Source organism: Oryx dammah, unplaced genomic scaffold, assembly GCF_014754425.2.
Source record: "Oryx dammah isolate SB20612 unplaced genomic scaffold, SCBI_Odam_1.1 HiC_scaffold_11050, whole genome shotgun sequence".
In the NCBI taxonomy this organism is placed as follows: Eukaryota; Metazoa; Chordata; class Mammalia; order Artiodactyla; family Bovidae; genus Oryx; species Oryx dammah.
This window is the reverse complement of record NW_024080444.1, coordinates 8548962-8572995: the sequence shown is the minus strand read 5'-3', so window position 1 is coordinate 8572995 and position 24034 is coordinate 8548962. Positions and strand designations below refer to the sequence as shown.

The window sequence follows — 24034 nt, the reverse complement described above, 5'->3', positions numbered from 1 at the left end:
AAATGTAGTTAAATATTAAAATAGGAAATTTCATGTAAATGCATCTGTAACTATATACCTGCTATATATATTATCATTTAAAGACCTGTATACACAAAAAATTCTGGAAATATATGCATGAAACTCCTTATGGTAGATATTTCTGCAGAGTAAAATTGAGAGTATAGGAAATCATTTACATTTTATTTTAAATATGTCAAAAGAAGAAAAAGTGAGATAAAGAGTAATTTTTCTTTTCCAAAAGTATTTTTTTTTGCCTTTTACAACTTAGAAAGATCACACACAAAATTTAAATAATACACTGCACAACTACGGCAGCCCACCAGGCTCCCCCGTCTTTGGGATTCTCCAGGCAAGAACACTGGAGTGGGTTGCCATTTCCTGCTCCAATGCATGAAAGTGAAAAGTGAAAGTGAAGTCGTTCAGTCATGTCCAACTCTTCGAGACCCCATGGACTGCAGCCTACCAGGCTCCTCCGCCCATGGGATTTCCCAGGCAAGAGTGCTGGAGTGGGGTGTCATGGCCTTCTCCCATTGTTAAGCTTACTTTCTATTAAAAAAAAAATTTCTTCAGTAAACATGTGCTACTTTTATAAATAAGAAATATTGATGGGCAGATTATAAAGTAACTTGGAATTTTTTTTTTTATAAGAAAAGCTTTCTTCCCACCAAAAAAGTAGTTCACTTTTGTTTAACATGTAACTCATCTATCAGCCGTCCTAACACATATCCAGTTACCACTGTCCACAGAGATGTGTAAGGCTTAAAGAGGGGTTTCATTAAAAGCATCTTTTATAAGTGAGTATTACCTTCCCTTCCTTCACACATCTTAAAGATTTATAAAAATTGATGACTAGTTACTAATTCTAGAACATTCTTCTACTACATCTCTTCCCTCACTTACTCATTGTGTCCATTTTATTCCTTTATCCACTTGAGGTTGTAAGTCTCACCTTAGCTCAATGATCCCTTCAATTGACATATTCCACACCAGTTCTGACTGTCCCTGCAGACCATTAAGTGATGTCATTGTTGTAAACCATAGTCTCTTAAGAGATTAGGCAGTTCAGGTTCTCACAATTATAACCTGGCTGCATACTGCCATCTGAAATCCTTAACAGACAGATAAATATATTTGTGGAAAATACCTACAAGCAGAGGTACCTGCTCTTAATTTGCAAAGGGCGAGCATTTCTAATCCCGTCTAGATGCTTGAATACAGTGTTTAACAAACAGAAGGACCTGATTATCACCCCAAATTTGGCAAGTATGCTTAAAGCAAAGTTCCTCTCCACATCCCACAACTTCACAGAGACAGTATCATGAGAAGAACAGATTTCTCTGTTTTCACTTTGTGTCCAACTGACTGCCTAGAGACAAAATTCTGACCCTTTTTCCTTCCCAGACCCAGAGACATATGTGTTTGTGGTACTACAATTAGGGAAATAATTCTTTGAAGTACTTAATGCCAAATACTGTATCTATATGAAATTTTGTATGTATGTTTCAATATCTTTTGAATATGAAGCAGAATTTGGGAAAAAAGATCTGGCTCTTTAAACCCAGATGCTCCAACAAAAATAAGTAACTCAAAATGTAAATAGATTTTTAATTTACAAGATGATTTTTTTTAAAGGAAAGTAGAATTAAGAATCAGTGAACTAAGCAATAAGCTTCCTTTACCTTCTGAAAGATCTACTGAATTTCAAATGATAATGTTAGTTTGACATTTTATCATCCACAACAGACTCATCAGAAGTAGAAATCAATTTGCTTTCAAGATCAAATTCTGTGCTAGGGGCTGGTTACATAAATCACAAGTTTCTGATTTCATTGAAAATCATGGATTGTTAAGTCTCTACTTATGTATACCATTAAGTAACATGGTCATATTATATAATAGTTGTACATAACTATATACACAAAGGTATGATGTATATAAAAGCACATTTCAGAAACTGAAGCGTAAATGGTTTAAAATCCAAAAATATAAGTAAAAATTAAAATTGCTTCCTGTGCAATACCTAAGAAAAGTGTTTTAGAATAAAAGAATCATTTTATTTGATCATCCAGCAAAGCCCTTGATTATGTACAAATCAGGGAGGATTAGCACAATAAAGCTACTTGGTTAACAATCCCAACTTCTGCTCTTATCCTATCAGCAAGTAATTAAATTCATAGCCACTGGCTAGAATCCACACTGGCTGAAGCAAACGGAAACATTCTCTACGAATTTCACATTAACACGTGAGTCTATTTTCTTTAACTGGTCAGATTTTCAGGACAGCAGGCCACATCCTAGAGCTTGGGAGGCACACACATTATTTCAGCAAACCAAGACTTAACTAGACTGCTTAACTGAGCAGGCGGTGACAGCGTAGCGCTGCCTTGATGAATACACGTGCTAGGATCTTGGGACAATTTCTCCTGTTTTATTCTATTCCTCTTAAACCACCTCTCTCCTTTTTACTGTTTGCCCACTTTACTCCACTATCCATTTGAGATAAGTTTAATCTTAGTCAAATGATATCTTCTGGCGGCTCAAATGGTACAGAATCTGCCTGCAATGCAGGAGACCCAGGTTTGATCCCTGGGTCAGGAAGATCTCTTGGAGAAGGAATGGCTGCCCACTCCAGTATTCTTGCCTGGAGAATTCCATGGACAGAGGAGCCTGATGGGCTACAGTCCATGGGGCTGTAAAGAGTTGGACATGACTAAGTCCCCATTTTATTTTGTTAAAGCTGTTGTTGATAAAAGCAATTTCACTTCAATTGTACCCCTTCATTCTTTCTAGTGACTTACATGAACTTAGTATGTTCTACTCTAAAAAGGGATCTATTATTCCCACATACATTGGGGAAATTAGATTCTTATTAGCATTCTTGAATATGGAGCTATGTTGGTGGAAGGCACTGGTATTGCCCTTGTAGCCACCAGCACTCTGCTAGTAACCCTTTCTGCACTGTGGCCATTCAGGTGTCACTCTCGGTGCTGGGGTGATGAGGGATAGCACTCCCACTGGCTCTGTTTTGCTGCTAACCCTGCCTTTATACTAAGCCTCTTAAATAAATGACCATCAGGAGAAATTTAGTTACATGGAAAATTTCTTTTAACTTTCATGCTGATGAAGGTATATCTTTGCTTTTTAAAGAATAAACCTCATTTGAGATAGAAATTTTTTTTTAAAAGCCCACATCTATGGTGATTGGTAGAGCCACATTTAAAATTCCAGGCATTTCTTTTAACTGGATAGTTACTAGTTACTACGGCATATCTACATGTAAAATAACACATATGCTAAATACAGTAAACTGTGTCCTTTCAATTCCAAGCAATTCACTGAAAATGTGTAGTTTAGTAAATCTGTGGTATACCATAATGAGTAGAATATCCATTTGACACAGAAAACTTTCAAACAGTTTGGCATACAATACTACCATCAAATTGTCATCAAATGGACTTCTTAGATCAGCTCTCTAATTTATTTCATTTTCATTAGGTACTGAGACAATGCTACTCAGTTGTATAGTTTAGCTCTCTCTACCATTCATCATTTTGGCATAAATAAGATTTAGGTGAAAAAAGGCAACATGGAGTTAGCCTTGCATTAACAATGCTGAACAAAGCACACCTCAGCAGGAATATTTTTCCTCTGTTGAAGCACTTAATGTTCTTTAAGAAACAAGCATAGATTTCTTATCCTCAATCACTCTGAGCATCTCCTCAGCAAGAAACCTAAACTGGTTACTGAAATTTAGTAAAGGTAACATACAAATTTTTTTCCCTTGTTTTTCTCTTCCCCTCCCCTTTCTTTCAGAATAACACAGACACAAATTAATAGAGAAATAGATTTTAAAAAATGTATTGTTTCCCAATGAGACGAATGAGGTAACATTCCATCCATCCACTCATTCACTTTATAAGATAAGAAACTGGATTCTTTCCGGATAGGTGTCACTGAAAATAATCAACTGTGCTAATAATAAGCTCATAAAAATGGCAAATATTTTTAAGACTTTAGGTTTTCCAAAATTTGAAGGGAAATTATTGTTTTTTTCCTTTTTCTACCCCACCTCAGATTTTCACAAAGAATATAATTTCCTTTCAAGACATATGTTTTGCTGAGTCTCAGTAATAATAAAGAAGGAAGATAAACAACTGTTTGAAATAAAGTGATATAGTCACCTCTCATGGCGATGTCATTGGGGCTATAAAACTTTCAGGAAACACTGTGTTCTGGACAAGATGAATTGTGCTTCTTACCTGGTGTTTGGAAATTAAGGCGCCTCAGTTCTACTGGGTCTGTTGGATGGTGTGAAGGGACCTCCTTACTGTTTGGTATGCTGCTCTTTCTAGAGTCAGATTCTGCCCTCTTCCTATAGGGAGAAAATAAAGATTTAAGAATAAAACAACCAAAAAAACCTGAAACCAATTTAGAAAAGCAAACAATTATGCATGAGTTGCTACCCAACCTTTGCCCCCCCTGCTCCCCCCACCCCCGTCCCCATTTGTAGTTTGAAAACTTTCTGACCTTTCTGACTTTGTTAAGCTAACTTTTTTCTCTCCTGGCCTACAGTATTTCCTCACATCTGAAAATCTTAAGTGGATGATCTCTAAGTCCTCCTTTAGCTCTAGAATTAAATAATTCAGAGACTCTGCCTTTATAAGGAGGTGCTGGTGAGATACGTTTGGAAACTTGTTCAGCTTTTCTTCCTTGTCCACTAGTTCTCTTTGGGAGGAAAAGGATAGAGTGACCCTAATAACCAATACTATGATTGTAGTTACCATGGAAATAAACTCAGAAACTACTTGGCCTCAAGCTAAACAGCTAAACCTGCCCCCCCTCCTTTTTCCTGCAGGATTCATGACCGGTGACTACAAAGTGGACCTGCATTGGATTTTCCCATAACCAGATAAATACAGTAAGTGTATTTCTAAGAGTTCAAGTTACCCTAATACCTGGAAGGAGAATCAGGACCACACCAAACCAACATCCTTTTTCTCTTTTAAATTCCCAGGAAAAAGCCATGTTGCCTGTTTATGGTGTCAAGGCAAGTATCTTTGCTTAAGGTGTCATGATGTAATTTTTAAAAATGTCTATGCAATAAATGTCGGGTTTTTCATAAGATTGCTTTATCCATGTTTTTTTCCAGACAAATAATCACAGAGTGGTACCTAAATATTTTCCTTAAGGTTGAATTAGATTAGAAACTCACTTAACTAAGGGAGAACTTTTCAAACAGTGGTTTCTTCCCAATACAGATTCCAGCAATCTCCAGGCTGGAGTCATAATCATAGCCTCTCACCCTGCTCAGAGCAAAGACATTCTTATCTGGGAGGAGGGTGCAGCAGTGTGTAGGAACTCTCTCTGTCCCTTTTTGATATGACTGTGGTACAGCTCATTAGTGTTGCTGTGGCAATGGGCTCTCATTCAGTGCCACCTAGGTTGTTCCATGGTTAGCTAGAGGGCTCCTGTTAAATAGCCCTCCTTCCCATCTCTGCTCATCTGTATAGAATGAAACCAACCAGAGGATGAAGGGGAGATTGATGCGAAGGGAAAGTATACTTGATTTGATCAAGTGCAGTGCCTTTGGCAAAACGTTCTCAGTGCGGTGAATTTTGGGGGGGGGGGGGTGAGTCCTGTTAGACACGTTGTTCTCTCAGAACCTTGGATTAACCTGTCTCAGGATTTACTGTTTCTACCTAAAATTCTCAAGTATAGCCTTAGGACACAGCATACTGCCAAATATACTACCAGTTAGGGGAAAGCAGTGAATTGGAGGCGTGTTAGAGGAACTGGCAGCTCCAGTTATATGGAGTGGAAAATGAGAAGGAAAGAAAAGGAAGAGATGGAGAGCTGGTGAGAGATAGATGAGAATGAAGAGAAAAAGGGGCTAAGAAGACCATGTGAAAGAAGGAGAGGACAACCACTTGCAGAGTAGAAAATGTGACTGTGTTTATGCTGTGGGTATTAGCCTCATGATACAGAGACATGCTTTACTATCGAAGATAAATTGGTTAACAAAACACCACCAAGTTTGGCCAGTCAATCAATCTCAAGTGTGAAAAACATATGGTTGGTCTTTTCCAAGTAATCCCAGTAGCCCTTCTCAGGTTTTGATCTTTTCACAGTCTGGCACTTTTTTTTTTTTTTTTTTTCCCACTTATGTGCCCGAACCGATGCCTAAAATCTGGTTTTGTATCCCTTTTCAGAATTGCTCTACAGTCATTCTTGCAGTATTATGGAAGCCACATGAAGAAATATCTGGGCAAGACACTGACTATTACAGGTATTGGGGGACATCCTCCTTATCTTCTGTTGCACTAAGGACAAGATTGAGTGGCAGTGAGGCAGAGGGAGAAAAAAGAACACTCTGTAAAGACATTTAGTCAATTTCTTTGGTAACAGGAAAGCTAAAATCCTATCTGGTTGCCCAGTGAGTCTTGAGAAACCCATATCATGAGACTAAAATGACAAGTCACTCTTGTAATAAGTGGGAGGGGTGTCCTGACATTTAATAACTAACTTGTCCCTCAATCTGTCGAAATAAGATAATCTCTAAGAAACCAGTTTCCAAAACTCCTAGCCAGCTAGGAAAATCAGCTGTTTAAATTTCATTCTGCTTCATTTAGTAGTGATGATCACCACACGGGTAATTCTGACTGCCCACACTTTACCACATGGTTTCTAAACAGAAATGTGTTAAAATGTGAGTTTTCTCACAAAGAATTTCTAGGGAAGATTTGCAGGATGAAGAGTTTGATCATCATCAGAAACAACGATCGTTTTTAAAAATGAAATTTACTGTTACAAAGTATTAAATGGCATATAATGGTCTAACTCAAGCCCAGTATGAACATATAAGAGTGACATTTCTTTTTTTCTGCTAAGTTTTCGGAGATCTCATTATTGTCAACTAGAAAAAAATAACAAATAGTGACTAGAAACAGATTCTGAATATTGCCTTGCTATTTTTTCTATCAGAATTATGAATTCCTAGGGTAAGTTTATTTCTCACAGTGAGGAGTATCTAACATGGGCAAGCGCTATCTGTGTGAAAATACAAAAGTACATAACGTTTCAGATACGGCAGAAAATGCTAATTGTATAAAAGTATGTGTTTATTTGGGTTGTGAATAATGTACAACAAAACCGCTGCTCAATGGTCTCCGTGGGGTTTTATTTTCATCTAGTCTCACCTGATCTACATGGAAAGTGGGGAGCAAAAACGCAGGGACACTGTGTGGAAGATCATATCTATTGTATTTGGAACAAAAATATTCAGACATATACCTACAGGCTTTTGGAAGAAATGTATTTATTTACTATTAATAGAGATTTCAAAGAAATCATTTCACAACGATTCTGACGTCATCAAGAAGAACAGAAGCCCAACTTTGCCACTACTGGTCTGTATCTCCTCGGGTAAGTCAACTACAAACCTGACTTACTTAATTTCTTCACTTATAAAACAGGGGAGGAGGGTTAGATGTTAAGTTTTGGTCCAACTCTCTTGATAGAACAAGACGGTATTGATGAAATTGTGAAATGTGGACAGTTTTATAGTGAGAGGTAGATCTCTGAGCATATTAAATGGATTCAAAGTGTTTTGACTTTTGCCTTAAAAAAACTATTTTGCATGTGTTTTTCTGCTGGATTAATGACAGGCATAGCTTCTCTGAGGTACTCAAAGTTTGCTTTCGGTGAAAGTGTAACACAGCTTGTTGACCAGTGTTACGTGGTTTTAAGGAAAATAATGTAGCGGTGATTCTCTGGTATGCATCAGAGTCACCTAAGAGGGCTTGTCAAACTGCAGGCTGCTGGACCAACTCCCCAGAGTTTCTGAGGTCAGAAACTGGTCTGAGGTCAGTGGGATCAACAATTTGTGTTTCTATCAGGTTCCTAGGTGATGCTGATGCTCTTGCTACTTGTATTCCAGTGGTTCTCTATGGAGACAACACTGGAAGGGAGGCAGGTTAGATGGGCATTGAGATCCTTTGCTTAATTTTAATCAGGAATTCATATATAGGTGTGTGTGTGTGTTAGAAAGCTGAAAGGTTAGCTTGGACTGATCAGTAAATAAGCAAGCAACATGGGAATGATTATTATTGCTATTATTCTTCAAGGCTGGAGGACAGGGAAAATAATTTGGAATTAAATAAAAATTTTTGCTAAAGTACTGCCATCAATATTAGCAGGGTATAAAAATGTTAGTATTCCTGTACAAAGGGTCTTGAGATCATACTTTCAGTAAAAACAAACAAAACAAAACGAAAATGATTCACATTAACACGTACAAATGCTCATTTAACCTTGACTACAAACAAAACTCAGAGACAAGTTTTACTGCCTTCTAAATCTACCTTTAAATAATCTATTTTATCATCATATATAGATAAAACTACTTCTTCCTGAATCATTTTAATATCAAAATTACTTTTTATACCTAGGCTTTGTCCATGTTCCCTTTGCCAGTTTCATCTTTTATATCCAGCCTCCACCATTACCCCCTCAATACCTCCAAAGTCTCCCTTTTTCTTTTTTTTTGTACTGAGCATTAAAGGGGTTTGTTCTCTATTCCTCACCTGTCAGGTTTACTGCTCCATTTTAATGCAGCAAAAAAGAAAAAGAGAGGCTAAATGTTAGTTGGCCAATGGTAACAAGAGTAACCATGACAACCAAGATTTAACAGCTCATAATTAGGGACATACACTGACACACATTAGAAAATGATAGCATATCAAAATATTTCAAGGCCTCTAATCATGAAGCAAATGCAGGACATGCGAGTACATGGCTAAGCAAAGCATTTGTGTGTGTATTAATGTCAGATTCACTTTTATTCATCAACCTACAAAATGCTGCCACAATTAATTATATCCTAGGAAGAGTTTGGTGGTGGAGATATTATTTGATTTTTAAAAAACATGCCATGAGACAACAACTAATGTACTTAATGGGAAAATAACATTATCCCATATAAGAAATTTAGTTCATTAAAAACAGTCTTCTGTTAAGAGGTACATTGTTCCTTTAAAATACCTGCAAATTGCACTGACCTGCAAAAAATTTGCACAATTGTATAATATACCACAAGGTAATGAAGTGGCAGAGATGAGTTCTTCAAACACATTTTGGCAAGTAAGGTGATTATAAATCTTTTTTTTCCCAGTAAAAGCTTAAATACATTTTCAGTTTTGGAAAATATAATACTCATCATTATATCTACAGAGCATAACCCATCTACATAGCTGTGCTAATCCAGAAAAAGCAATTTATTACCCGCCACTGACATGACCCATTTTTTCCTAGTCACAGAGGCACTACTGTATGTGAACACTTCCAGCTCACTCTCATTGGCACTTTCACCTGTGATAATGTGGACTGTTTAACCATGTTCTTTATGCAGAAAGTATAACCTTCACCTAAAAAAGAATTCATCTAAATAGTCTTCATGTTGCGGCAAACTACAAAATATTTTGAGTTCTCAATTGCAAGAAACAAAGGTACCAGGTCTACCTCATTGCCAACGAACTATACACCCATATTGCTACAATACCTTCCCTTAAGGTAATCCAGTCCATAGCTTTTGAAAAGTACAAAGTCCACATTTAAACTGTACAAACACACACACACACACAAAGTGAATAATGAAATGATATCAGACACACAGGTTCTTTTGATTCTTAAAGTGATTTAGTTAGTTACGCCAAGTTTTTAAAAATCCTACAAGTGTTCCTAACTTGGCTTATTTTTAATCAGTGAAGTCATCAGTGAATCCGTTGTAAGAAAACCTATTTCTCTGACAGAGTGAAATACTTTGTGAACTGCCAGTTTTGTATATGGAAAGGCTGTTGAATACTAGAATGAACCAGTGCGTACTCTCCACTTCATTCCTCTGCCACAGAAATGTCAGCCTTACTGCACATGGGTACATATTTTGTGCAAATATCTATAAGTTTAAAATCTTTTGGAATTTAAATTGCAGGCTAAGGATTTCATTACAGCTCTCGCCAGTCAAGATGAAGGTGATAATGAGAGATGGAATAAATAGGAGGGAAGTTTATCTATCACTGTTTGACGCTTATAGATTATTCAGTAGCCCTCTGCACCATGCACTCGCCTTGGCACAAGGAAGTACCATGAGGAATAAGACAGAGTTCTTGACCTACAGTTTAGTGGGCGCAGAAAGCCAAGAAAATGGGCAATGGCAGTAATGCAGTAGGTTCTATGATAAAGATAAGCAGAAAGTGCTTTAGCAGCAGAGAGAAGGGGACCCAAAGGCAGCCTTAACTGCTAAAAGAGGACATGAGGTGGACACTCAGAAAGGCTTTCATTTAGTAAGTGGATCTTAGCTTACGTCTAAAGGGTGAGTGAGAGTTTGCTGGGTCAAGACAAGTGCCTGTGGAATGAGTAGAAAGGCTTTCGGAAGGACCTCCTCAAAGGTGAGAAGGCATAGCCCAGTGTGGATGCCTATTTCTTCATAGCATCTCAAAATATTCTGGACTCTATTTTTTTCCTTGATGATACCATGGAAATACATGTAGGGATGATTCAAAAAAGAAGATTAAAGAGGTCGAGTCCACAGGGAGCCACTGTTGGGTCTGGGAAAAGGAGAAATAGGAAAGGTCTATACCTTAGTCATCTCTTCCTCATGGTCTTCACACATGAACATGTAGAGGTGGGGGTGGAAATGATTTACTCTCTACAGTGTCCATTCACATTAGACTATTACTATTCAAGAATGAGAATTTGGCCTAGACCATGCCTTAGTGCTTTCTAACATCCTAATCCATTTCTTTCCCTTTCTAGTATATAACAAATACTTATCCATTTTGAAATGCTTTTCATAGATTTACATTTTAAGAATAGTTTCTATAGAAATAATTCCTGAACAGTTTTAGAACTAATGATTGAAAAGTCTTACAGATGTAGCAGATGTGCAGGGTAGATAAACATCAGAGAACATTCAATTACTTTATGAATTCTTTTTTCTATGTAGGGGAAGACAGATGAAGGGCAACACAGAGGCATTTAGAAAATGTACACATGCGCTGAAGGTAAAACTAATACAATGTAAGTGAAGAAACCAGGGCCTGGAGTGTTAGCGTGACTTTCTATCCCCGACAGCCAGCTAGTTACAAAGCTGGGACTTGAACTCAGGTTTCCTGCTTCCATATTTACTTTTTTTCTAAACCTTGCTACATCTTTTCTCTGAAGTTTAAACTGTTACATCATTGCACATGTATCACAGATACAGTCCAGAATTAAAAAAAAAAAAAAATCTTAGTGCAGGAAAATTAACAAAACCTACCAAACATTTCATTAATACTATTCTGATGGCCCTTTAAGACCCTTACAAAGCCTCAGTGATATGTTTTGTTATTGATTATCAATGTATTATGGGTTTTAGCACATTTAAAACAAAGTCAAATGAACAGAATGCAAAATTAAAATAACTGCTATTCCATATTACTATAATTAATAGAAGTAAATCTCCTCAACCAACTCAGTGAGATTTATTTTTTGATATGGACAAACCATCCACAGCTATAGACCTATTCCTAACAAAGGTAGTCTTGTAAACAGGTGTATATTACCAACAGGATTATCAAGATACTGTGGAGTTAACAGTATTACATATTCATTCCCCCTTATTAAAGTATTATTTGCATACAGGAAGTAAAATACTTTAAGAATAGTAATGATGATAATGAATTCTGAGTGATTACCAATGACCTGTGTATAAACTCAAAAGCACCTAAAAAGAGAGGTATAGTGTTATATAATTTTCTTTGCTCAGATTCCAAGCTATTAGAGACACTATTCATTGCTTACAGAAGATTTCCTCTTGAACTGTTTCATGATAATCAGGAAGGACATTGTTGGGTCTACTTGAGTTTCAAGTCAGGAATGTTCTTTACTGCTGAAGCAAGCATTTCTATTTCAGAAATGCTTCATGGGCTTTCAGATGGTTAGCTAAATATACTTAGCATTTGAGGATGTGTGCATTTCCCAACAATTGCTTTAGACAATGCTCACATATGCATACACTAAAATGCAACTTAAATAGCCATAGTATCTTTAAATATGATGTCTGTAGGATTAGGAAAAATTAAAATAACTGAGTTGTTATTTTTCAAGCACATGTGGATAAAGAAAACTTAATTACCAAGGTTAGAATCTTATTTCTCCATATTTACATAACTAGTTTACAAGGCCATGCACATATCTATTAAGTGGCATGCCTTAATGATAGCCAAATAGATCCTAATGAAATGCAACTTAAAAAGGTAAGCATCTTGTTCATCCTGGGTAATAACAAATGTCATGTGATGTGATCTAGAAACGCAGTTGTCAACAAGCAATTTTCTGCTCTGACCCCCCACAGCAGGATGTCAACATAGAGTTGTTTTCTGTAAAACATGTATTTTTTACTTTTTTCTTATTGTATTCTCCTCTGGAAATAAGTGCAGTACATAAGAAGCAAAGGGTACCAGCTCTTGCCCCCCTGGACTCACATAGGATCTTTTACTGTTCTGGAGCATGTGAGAACCTTGAGCTTTCAGGCCTTAGCTCTTACACAAGACACAAGTGAGCAAAAACAACAGGCTCCTTACCATACACACTGATTAGATACAAACTGGAAGGCGGAGACTGAAACCATCAACTAAGATATTCTGGCCTTCAGTCATTTGCTTTTGCAGCCATTGTAGGGGGTAGACAATTGAGCAATCGTAATGATTAGGAAAAATAATGATTTTTTCTTCATTCTTTGTAATTCTGAAAGAGGATAGGTAATTTAATGCACTAGGATTATAAACTTCTTCAAGTTGACTTGTTTTTTTTTTTTCCTCAGCCCTGGAATGGAATTGGAAAACAGCCTTAGAAGAGACTTATTCAAAGGAGCAGTGTCTTGAAAAGTAAAGGAAAAAAAAAAAAAAGATCTATTCAGAGAACAAAGGAATGCAGGTAGGAATAATTAATGTAAACCAATGAAAGGAGTTACAGGAGTAGGAAAAAGAAATGATGAAGATAAGACTGTCAGATTAAACATGTAAGCCAGAGTCAAAATGAAGACACTCTCATCTAATTTTGAAGGTCAAGGTTATGGTGATGGATGGTGATTTAGTCGCTAAGTTATGTCCAACTCTCGCGACCCCATGGACTATAGCCCACCAGACTCCTGTGTCCATAGGCATTCTCCAGGCAAGAATACTGGAGTGGGTTGCCGTTTCCTTCTCCAGGGGATCTTCCTGATCCAGGAATCGAACTCGGGTCTCAAAGAGAAAAATTATCTTGCAGAAGAAGGAAGCGAGTAACTTCACAGTAGCATTCTAAAAGATGACACACTACAAAGGAAAACAGGAACATAGATTGAAGTGCATGAAAATAAAATTTGGATTGGAAGAAGAACTGATATAAAGGAAGGTAATTCAGTCATTTTGAATATCATATTTTTTTAGTTCAGGAAGAAGTTAGAGGAAAAATAATTACTGTGTTTTCTATCCAACTAAGCAGTGACCTACGGGACAAAATCTTACATGTAATGGAGACAGATATAGGACTGACAAAACAGTACATTAGAAAATATGGGTTAGTGTGGATTATTTGCATCCCACCTGTGGTCAAAGACACTAAGAAGGAAAATGATACCTTGGATTTCCTCTTGGACACAGATGAGAATTCAATACTGAAGATGCGGAATAAGCATTAGAAGAAAAATGGGAAAGGGGAAAAAGTTCATCTCCTTCCTCTCTTTCCTTTCTTTGCTCTTCAACGTTTAGCTACTTTTGCTAAATTTTGAGAAATAGCTACAGAAAAAAATCTCAGTACTCGGGCAAGTTTAATAGTGTTTCAGAATCCATGCTGACATGGAGCAATTAGTGATCTAATTTGCTTCGGATTATCTGCTTGGGAATGTAACAACGTCTCAACCGTCATGAAAAGAACTCATACTGTGTAAGTACCTCAGAAGATGGAGATTGGATCCATGCCTGCTGGGCAGCAGAGTCTATACCACACTCTGAATGAGCCCAGTCTTTATATTTTATTCTAACACTAATGGATACATTTCTCCCCCCAGTGATTACTGGAAATATTTTTACCAAGATCAACCACATAATGACCATGGAAGGATGATAAAGTCTTTAAAAACAAGGCAGCCCCCAAGACTGCAACAGAGGCGTAAGGCAAACCTACCTTTTATAAAGAAGAATAGCTATGACAATGCAGATGATAAAGACCACTGCGAGCACAGGACCTACAACCCAAATCAAGCCTTCTTCTTCATCTGTGATTGGCTGTGGGTCCAAATCCATTGACACAACAGGATCGGAGTAAGGGCTGGTTGCATACATCTTCTGAGGAAAAACAGAGTCTATGTTAGTTACAAAATAATGACTTTCTAGACCGTATCTTTAGCATTACAAAAAGCAGAGATTTAAGACATTATGGATTTGACAGTAGTTTTAAACTATTTAAAAGGTGGAGGGAAAGGAAGGAAAAAAGAGGTTTTGCGATCTAAATTTATTTATAAATTATTTAATAATAATTTTTGATGGTATACATTTTCATAGATGCCTTTTCACTGGGATCTATATATTGGAATAGTAAATGATCTTATGAAGTGTAAGTACAGTAAATTAACCAGTCACAAAATGTTCAATGAGCAACTTACATTGTGCCAATGTATTACATACAATATGAAAAATAAACAAAAATATTATAGTCCAACCCTTAAGATATAATCACTCATTAAATACTTATATAGCAAAATATAAGTATTTCATTAAATATTATATTATGAAATATATATTATACATTATATATATTTATATGTGCAGTCTTAAGTATTGCACATTAAAGTCTAAAACTTCAAAAGAAAAGTTCAGTGTTCAAATTATATAGATGCAAGATATATGAAAGTGATCATATGGCTTTCTAGAACATAAAATTTTGAGGACTTAAAAGGATTTAGCAGTTTCTATATAATTTTATTACAGTACTGCTCAGAGGTTGATATGATTATTCCCAATAGAAAACTGATAAAGGGAAAAGAAAACCTTATACACGGTTGAGGGGAATGTAAATTGGCACAGCTATTATAGAAAGTAGTTCTTGGTTCCTCCAAACATTAAAAATAAAACTACAATATAACCCAGCAATCTCACTCCTAGGTTTATATCTAAAGGAAACGAAAACACTATCTCAGAGAGATATCTGCATACTTGTGTTCTCTGCAATATACTCACAATATCTAACACATGGAAGCAACCTAAAAGTTTCCTTTGGATGAATGGACAAATAAAATGTGATTACATATATACACATATACATATGTACACAGTGGGATATTATTTGGCCATCAAAAGGAGAAAATCCTGCCAAGATCTTCAATGACAGGGATGAATCTGCAGGGTATTGTGCTAAGTACAATAAGCCAGACAGAGAAATACATATTACAGTATGAGTTCTGAGGATCTAACGTGCAGCAAGGTGACTATAGTAATAACATAGTATCATATACCTAAAAGTTACTGAGAGTAGATCTTAAACTTTCTCACCATACACACAAAGGAGTTACTTATCTTGATCTTGGTAATCATTCACAGTATGTGTATATAAATAAATATATAAAATCATCACAGTGTACATTTTAAATATGTACCACTATATTTGGCAATTAGTCCTCAGTACCATTGGAAAGATATATGCAAAAAAATTACTTGGTGAAGGAAGGGATTGAATATACATAAATTCTGCTTCTCTAACATCTAGTTTTGTTCTGTCCTATTTTAGATTATCTCAGAAGAAGATTCTCTTGATTCTGCCCCTCTTTAAAATACTGGCTTTTCCAATAGAGACCAGTCCACAGTCATGAGCTGCCCCACATCTTAAGAATAATCTAACAGCTCATACAGCTCAAAAAGAAACAACCCAGTAAACAAATGGGCAGAAGACCTAAACAGAGATTTCTCCAAAGACGACACAGAGATGACCAACAGGCACAAGAAAGGATGCTCCACATCACTAATTGTTGGAGAGATGCAAGTCAAAACTACAATGAGCTATCGCCTCACACTGATCGGAATGGCCACCATCAAAAAAATCTACAAATAATAAATGCTGGAAAGGCTGTGGAAAAAGGGGACCCCCTTACACTGTTGGTGGGAATGTGGATTGGAACAGTCACTATGGGAAACAGTAAGGTGGTTCCATGGAAACTAAAAATAGAATTACCATATGATCCAGCAGTCCCACAACCTTCATATTCAGAAAAAAAACTATTTCAAAAAGACACATGCACCCAGTGTCCATAGCAGCGCTATTCAAAAGAGCCAAAACACGGAAACAAACAGCCTCAATGTCCATCAACAGAGGAATGGGTACAGAAGAAATGGTACGTATATAATGGAATATTCAGTTCAGTTATTCAGTTATGTCTGACTCTTTGTGACCCCATGAATCGTAGCACGCCAAGCCTCCCTGTCCATCACCAACTCCCGGAGTTCACCCAAACTCATGTCCATCGAGTCGGTGATGCCATCCAGCCATCTCAGCCATAAAAAGGAATGTGCTAAGTCACTTCAGTAGTGTCCGACTCTTTACAACCCCATGGACCGTAGCCCACCAGGCTCTGTCCATGGGATCTGACAGGCAAGAATACTGGAGTGGGTTGCCATGCCATTCTCCAGAAAAAGGAATGAAACAGTGCCATTTTCAGCAACATAGATGGACCTAGAGATTATTATACTAAGTGAAATAAGTCAAAGTCAAATACCATATGGTAGCACTTATATGGGGAACCCAAAATATAACACAAACGAATCTATCTATGAAGGAGAAATGGATTCACAGACACAGAGAACAAATTTGTGTTTACCAAGGGGAGTAAAGGAGGGTTGGACTGGGAGTTTGGGGTTAGTAGATGCAAACTATTACATTTAGAATGGACAGACGATAAGGTCTTACTGTATATAGCAGGGAACTATATTCAATATCCCTGGATAAACCATAATGAAACAGAATGTACGTGTGTGTGTGTGTGTGTATATGTGTATACACTCACAACTGCCATTGCAAGAGACGAAGATTCAGTCCTGGGTTGGGAAGGTGCCCTGGAGCAGGAGATGGCAACCCACTCCAGAAATCCCATGGACAGAGGAGCCTGGCAGGCTACAGTCCATGGGATCACAAAGTGCTAGACATGGCTCAGCAACTAATCAACAACTCTCTCTCTCATATATATATATATACACACACACACACACATATACACATATATACATTATATATGTAACTGAAGCACTAGCTGTACAGCAGAAATTAATACAACATTGTAAATCACCTATTATTTCAATTAAAACAAAAAAACCTGTTTCTCCTCTTCTCAGTCGAGCACCACCATAGATCCTATTTTCTCATTTGCTAATCTCACCTTATACAGTTCTTATACATCCAGACACCTTTTCCAGATTAGCCACAGTTGACCAAACCTTTTTAAAAAACGTTTTCCTTTGTGACTGACAAGGGATTGTGACTTCCAAATTAAACAGTTCATACAGCTTGATATCAAAGAAACAAGCAACCCAATTAAAAAAGGGCAGAAGATCCAAACAGACATTTCCCCAAAGAGGACATACAGATGGCTAAGAGGCACATGAAAAAAAATGCTCAACAGTGCTAATTACTAGAGACATGCAAATCTTAACTAGAATGAGATATCACGTCACACCAATCAGAATGGCCATCATCAACAAGTCTACAAATAAATAAACACTCCTATTGGTGAGCATGTAAACTGCAGCCAGTGGAGAACAGGAACTGTGGAGGTTCCTTAAAAACCTGAAAATAGAACTACCATATAACACAGTGACCCTACTCTAAGACATTTATCCAGAGAAAAGTATAAGTCAAAAAAATACATACACCTCAATGTCTACTGCAACACTGTTTACAATAACCAAGACATGTGAATAACTTAAATGTCCATGGATAATAAAGAATACATATATACACACATACATCAAAATATTACTCAAGCATAAAAAAGATCAAAATAATGCCATTTGCACCAAAATGGCTGGACCTAGAGATTATCATACTGATTGAAGAAAGTTGGAAAGAGAAAGACAAATATCATATAATACCACTCCATACATGGAAGCTAATTAAAAATATATATATAAAAATGACCCCATTTAGAAAACATAATAGACTCACAGGCATAGAAAAAAACCTATGGTTACCAAAGGGGAAAGAAGCAGGAGAAGGATAAATTAGTTAGGGACTATTATATATAAAATGGATAATCAACAAAGACTGGGATGGGAACTCTACTCAGTATCTTATGGTAATCTAAACGGGAAAGTAATCTGAACTAGAATAGATACATGTAGACATGTACAACAGAATCACTTTGCTATACAACTGAAACTCACACATTGTAAATTAGCTATTCTTCAATTTAAAAAATAAAAATGCTCTTCTTTGGTTCTCCTAATTCCATACTGAACAGATCCCTTCCTGATCTTTCCAACTGACTACGTCTTATTAACTGTCTCTGAATCCATTTTATGAGCCAGTATTCTTAGATTCTATTCTCTGCCATCTCTCTTTCACTCCTGTGTAGCAAGGTGATCCTCAGCTTTAATTTCCAACCACCATGTAGATTACTTCCCCATTAATGGTCCTTAACTTAGGGACTCTGCTAAGTCCCAGACCTTCATTTCCAAATTCAGTTCCTAGAGATTCCTAAATCTATCCTCAAATTAAGAACTTCGGGTTATTTTTCTGCTTTCCAGATATACCCTCCTTTCGACTTGCTAATTTCATTTCTCTTTCCTCTCAACATCTAGGAATGAAAACTGAATGATTTTATCTGATCAGTTCCCTCCAGTCTCAGCCCTCAGGTCCTCTTTCCATTGTCACACTAGCACTTTTCTCATTACCTCATTCATGCTCACCCAAACCATACCAAGAAGTTCTTTCCTCTAGCAGTCTCTACTGCTTCTAGAGCTACTATCCGAAAGTGCAACTGTAAAACCTTCAGGAGGCTCTCTGGTGATTCCTAAATAAAAATCAGACATCTTAGCATGATTCTTAAGGGCCTCCACAATATTTTTTTTTTTAACTTTACCACATATAACATCAGTGCACTTCAGTTGCTCAGTCGTGTCCGGCTCTTTGTGACCCCATGGACTGTAGCACGCCAGGCCTCCCTGACCATCACCAACTCCCCGAGTTTACTCAGACTTATGTCCATTGAGTTGCTGATGCCATCCAACCATCTCATCCTCTGCCGTCCCCTTCTCTTCCCACCTTCGATCTTTTCCAGCATCAGGGTCTTTTCAAATGAGTCAACTCTTTGCATCAGGTGGCCGAAGTACTGGAGTTTCAGCTTCAACATCAGTCCTTCCAATGAACACTCAGGACGGATCTCCTTTAGGATGGAATGGTTGGATCTCCTTGCATTCCAAGGGACTCTCAAGAGTCTTCTAGAACACTACAGTTCAAAAGCGTCAGTTCTTTGGCACTCAGCTTTCTTTACAGTCCAACTCTCGCATCCATACATAACTACTGGAAAAACCATAGCCTTGACTAGACAGACTTTTGTTGGCAAAGTAATGTCTCTGCCTTTTAATATGCTATCTAGGTTGGTAATAACTTTCCTTCCAAGGAGTAAGCATCTTTTAATTTCATGGCTGCAATCACAATTTGTAGTGATTTTGGAGTCTAGCCACTGTTTCCCCATCTATTTGCCATGAAGTGATGGGGCTGGATGCCATGATCTTAGTTTTCTGAATGTTGAGCTTTAAGCCAGCTTTTTCACTCTCTTTCACTTTCATCAAGAAGCTTTTTAGTTCCTCTTCACTTTCTGCCATAAGGGTGGTGTCATCTGCATATCTGAGGTTATTGATATTTCTCCCAGCAATCTTGATTCCAGCTTGTGTTTCATCCAGCCCAACGTTTCTCATGATGTACTCTGCATATAAGTTAAATAAGCAGGGTGACAATATACAGCCTTGACGTACTCCTTTTCCTATTTAGAACCAGTCTCTTGTTCCCTATCCAGTTCTGACTGTCACTTCCTGACCTGCATACAGGTTTCTGAAGAGGCAGGTCAGATGGTCTGGTATTCCCATCTCTTTCAGAATTTTCCACAGTTTATTGTGATCGACACAATCAAAGGTTTTGGCATAGTCAATAAAGCAGAAATAGATGTTTTTCTGGAACTCTCTTGCTTTAACATATTCTATAAAAATAGACGTCTTGTTACTACTACCAAAATGCTCTATTTTCTCTTTGCTGTCTCCAGTTCCATAATATTTAGTTCCTGAAATTCAACTCATCTTCAACACCTCATTTAAATTTTGCCTCCGTTGAAGCTTTAACTGGAAATAATCAGTCATTTCACAAAATGTAAGTAAAATAATTTTAACAATTTGAGGTAATACTATTTGTTTTTTAATGATAGTGGTCAAACTATATTGTGTTTTGATCTGTGTATGTGCCTTATTTTCTTTAATGAAACTATAAACTCCTTGAAGGTACAGATTTATATAAAATTTATGTTTGTATGCTTAAAGCAGCCGGTACAGGACTTTGCATTTAGTGGGTTCCCAGAAAATCTTTGTTGAATAAAATGCTCATTTTTGTCAAATGAGTGACATTATTAAAACATGAGACAGTATACTTATTTTTCCATGATCAGTAAATATACTTATTTTCAGTCTGCATTTTTTAAAAAGTAGGGCATATTTTCTGAATTTAAGTAGGACAAGCTCTGCAGTCATTCTGGAGAATACATGCTCACTAAATGCATATATGCTAGTCTCCTTTCCCATTTTCCTTACTATGTCCAAGAAAAAGATTGACTTGACTTTCAGATTTTCTCTTGGCATTAAAAGATTAAAAACTCAATATATTCCAAAGCTTCTTAGAAGTAGATAAAAAAGGAAAGATATGTACAGTATAAGGATTTACACAAAGGACTTGGCAAATACATTTTATATCCAAGAAACATGATTCTTTATATAATTGTTTTGCTTTAAATTTTCCCCTATTTAGTAGGTCACATTCAAACTATTTGGGAGACTGAAGTAAGCAAAACTCTGTGATGTGAAATTCTCTACCAAGAGCCTTTGAGATAATAATCTTGGTTAGTCAAGACAGAAATCTAACCAGAGATTTTTCCCAAAGTACATTGATTTCCAACCCAAATCAGGAAATAAGAGACATGTGAAAATGAAAAGAAAAATTTAAAATTATACCAACCTTATGAAAAGAAGAATTTGTTCAGTATGTGGGGGTAATGGAAAAGGTTAAATGTTAGTCATTCTAAACCAGTCCTTTGATACTCTTAATGAGGCAGTTAATTGGGGGACAGATCACGTCACTGGTAGGAAGGTAGACATTTTCTGTATGCAAATTACCACCCCATCCTTTCATCACTTATGAAAATCTGGAGTTTACAAAAGACTGTATCCCTACAAGAGCATTATATGAGTTGAATGCAAGTCTCTTCTAATAAATGCTGACATGGACACATAGAAAACAAAGGAAATACTGTTAGTTTTGAAAGTGATGTTGAAAAGGATAATGAAGAAAGGGGCAATTTAGACAATTTACATTTGGAAGGAAATGCTAATTATATAATTTATTCATATGGTGATACTTTCCAACACTAGTAGAAACATTTGGGAGACATTAGAAACCAGAGTCTCTGACAGTGCATGATTTCCTTTTCGTTGGAGTCTCTGATCTGCCTCAATGTTCCGAACGTGCTTTAGGAAATGTCCTACAGCTATTTAAAGAAAATTTCTTTAAATATCTAAAAATAATTTTAAAAAAGAATATGATTCCAGCATCCCATGCTCTGACTTAAAACCTTCAACTAGAAAGAGAAAGCTTATCCGTACATTAAAATTCCAGGAAGCCTGTCACTTTGTTTTCAAATGACACCCTGTGCACAAAGGTAAACCAGACAGAAACGCTACCTTTGTGTTTTGATTTTCCACAAGGGAATTCCTTCAGTCATTTGCAGAGAAGCCCCACTGTATATGCTAACACCTGATGTGGAGAAATCTTTGATATATCTTAGACTTCCTATAGAGTGGAAGGGCCTGGCTCTACCTAATTGCCATACCTGTCAGTTTTAGGCCCCCAAAGAAGATACAGTTTAGAATATATATATTAAATGTTAATGTGACCAGCCACTTCAAAATCTACCTCCCTCCCATCTACATTCTCGCCCTCTCTCTCTGTCTTTTTAACATTCAAAGCAACGGAAGCACAAAACAACCTAAGAGCAAGATGAATTACATAAAAGAAGACAACTCATTATTTAGAGTACCTTAGGAATCCTCTGTTTTATTGAATTATTTTCTAACTTCCTTGGCTTTTCACTGATAAAGTCACTGGTAAATTGCTGTAATTTAAGATACAGGCTATGCTTGCCTTTTCCTAGAAAGAACTTCCCTTGAATCTGGGCAGAAAGCACTATGGGCTCACTGGCAGTTCTAGGAGAATAAAATACATACGATCACCACTCCCCTCTCAGTCGATCTTTTCATATACTTGGAAATATACTATGTTTAATCTCAGAGTTTGTTAGTTCCTATTGTAATCACACAGGCTAAGATCTATTAGGTATTTTGCAACAACATACCTAGTATTAAGTGCACACACACACACACACACACATATATATACATATTTGAGAACAGTCAGTTTAAGAGGATGAGCGATGAGAAAAGAGATGAGCAATGATAGCTGTCACCTTTCTATCCAGACGTGTGTCACATTAAGATTCCTATAAAAGGCATCCAAATTGAAAAGGAAGAAGTAAAACTGTCACTATATGTAGATGATATTATAGTATATATAGAAAACCCTCATGTCTCCACCAAAAATATTATTAGAACTAGTAAATGAATTCAATAAATTTGCAGGATACAAAATTAATATACAGAAATTTGTTGCTCTTCTATATACAAATAATGAACTCTCAGAGAAAGCAAGAAAACAATCCTGATTAAAATTGCATCAAAAAGAACATAAAACCTAGGAATACACTTAACCAAGGAGGTGAAAGACCTATACTATAAAACACTGATGAAAGAATTTGAAAATGATAAAAAGAATTGGGACGATGTCACCTGTCCTTGGATTGGAAGAACTAATATTATAAAATGTCCAAACTACCGAAGGTAATCCACAGACTTAATGCAAACCCTATCAAGTTACCCATGACATTTTTCACAGATCCAAAACCAAATAACCCTAAAATTTAAATGAAACAACAAAAGATTCTGAAAAGCCAAATGATAGAGGAAAAAATGAACAAAGTTAGATGAATCTTGCTCCCTGACTTCAGACTACATAATAAAGCTGTAGTAATCAAAATCGCATGGTACTGGCACAAAAACAGACTAACAGATCAATGGAAAAGAAAACAGACTCAAGAAATAAGTCCATGCACCTATGGTAAACTATTTTACCACAGAGGTGAGAATATATAATAGAGAAAAGATAGTCTTTTCAATAAGTAATGCTGGGAAAGCTGCTGCTGCTGCTAAGTCGCTTCAGTCGTGTCCGACTCTGTGTGACCCCATAGACGGCAGCTCACCAGGCTCCCCCGTCCCTGGGATTCTCCAGGCAAGAACACTGGAGTGGGTGGCCATTTCCTCCTTCAATGCATGAAAGTGAAAAGTGAAAGTGAAGTTGCTCAGTTGTGTCCAACTCTTCGCAACCCCATGGACTGCAGCCTACCAGGCTCCTCCATCCATAGGATTTTCCAGGAAGGCTAGACAACTACATATAAAAGAATGAGATTAGAACATTCCCTCTCTTATTCCCTCCCTTATTATATCCACAATAATCTTAAAATGGATTAAGGACCTAAATGTAAGACCTGAAACCAGAAAACTCCTAGAAGAGAATATAGGCAGGAAATACACAAATCATATCTTTTTTTTTTTCTCTCTTAAGGCAAAAGAAATAAAAAGGAAAAAAAGGACCTAATTAAACT

The 24034-nt window shown here is 36.8% G+C and overlaps 1 protein-coding gene across 4 annotated transcripts in view; it reads right to left on the bottom strand.

Annotated features, from left to right (window-relative positions):
* The window catches only part of LOC120860261 (receptor-type tyrosine-protein phosphatase delta), a 563312-nt gene that overhangs the window by 134393 nt on the left and 404885 nt on the right, over positions 1-24034 (bottom strand). For all 4 annotated transcript variants that reach the window (XM_040236052.1, XM_040236053.1, XM_040236054.1 and 1 more), the window contains 2 exons: positions 14203-14363; positions 4263-4375 (listed from right to left, as the gene is read on the bottom strand). In XM_040236052.1, the coding sequence (XP_040091986.1) occupies positions 4263-4375; positions 14203-14363 (274 nt within the window). The remainder of the gene's footprint in view (positions 1-4262; positions 4376-14202; positions 14364-24034) is intronic.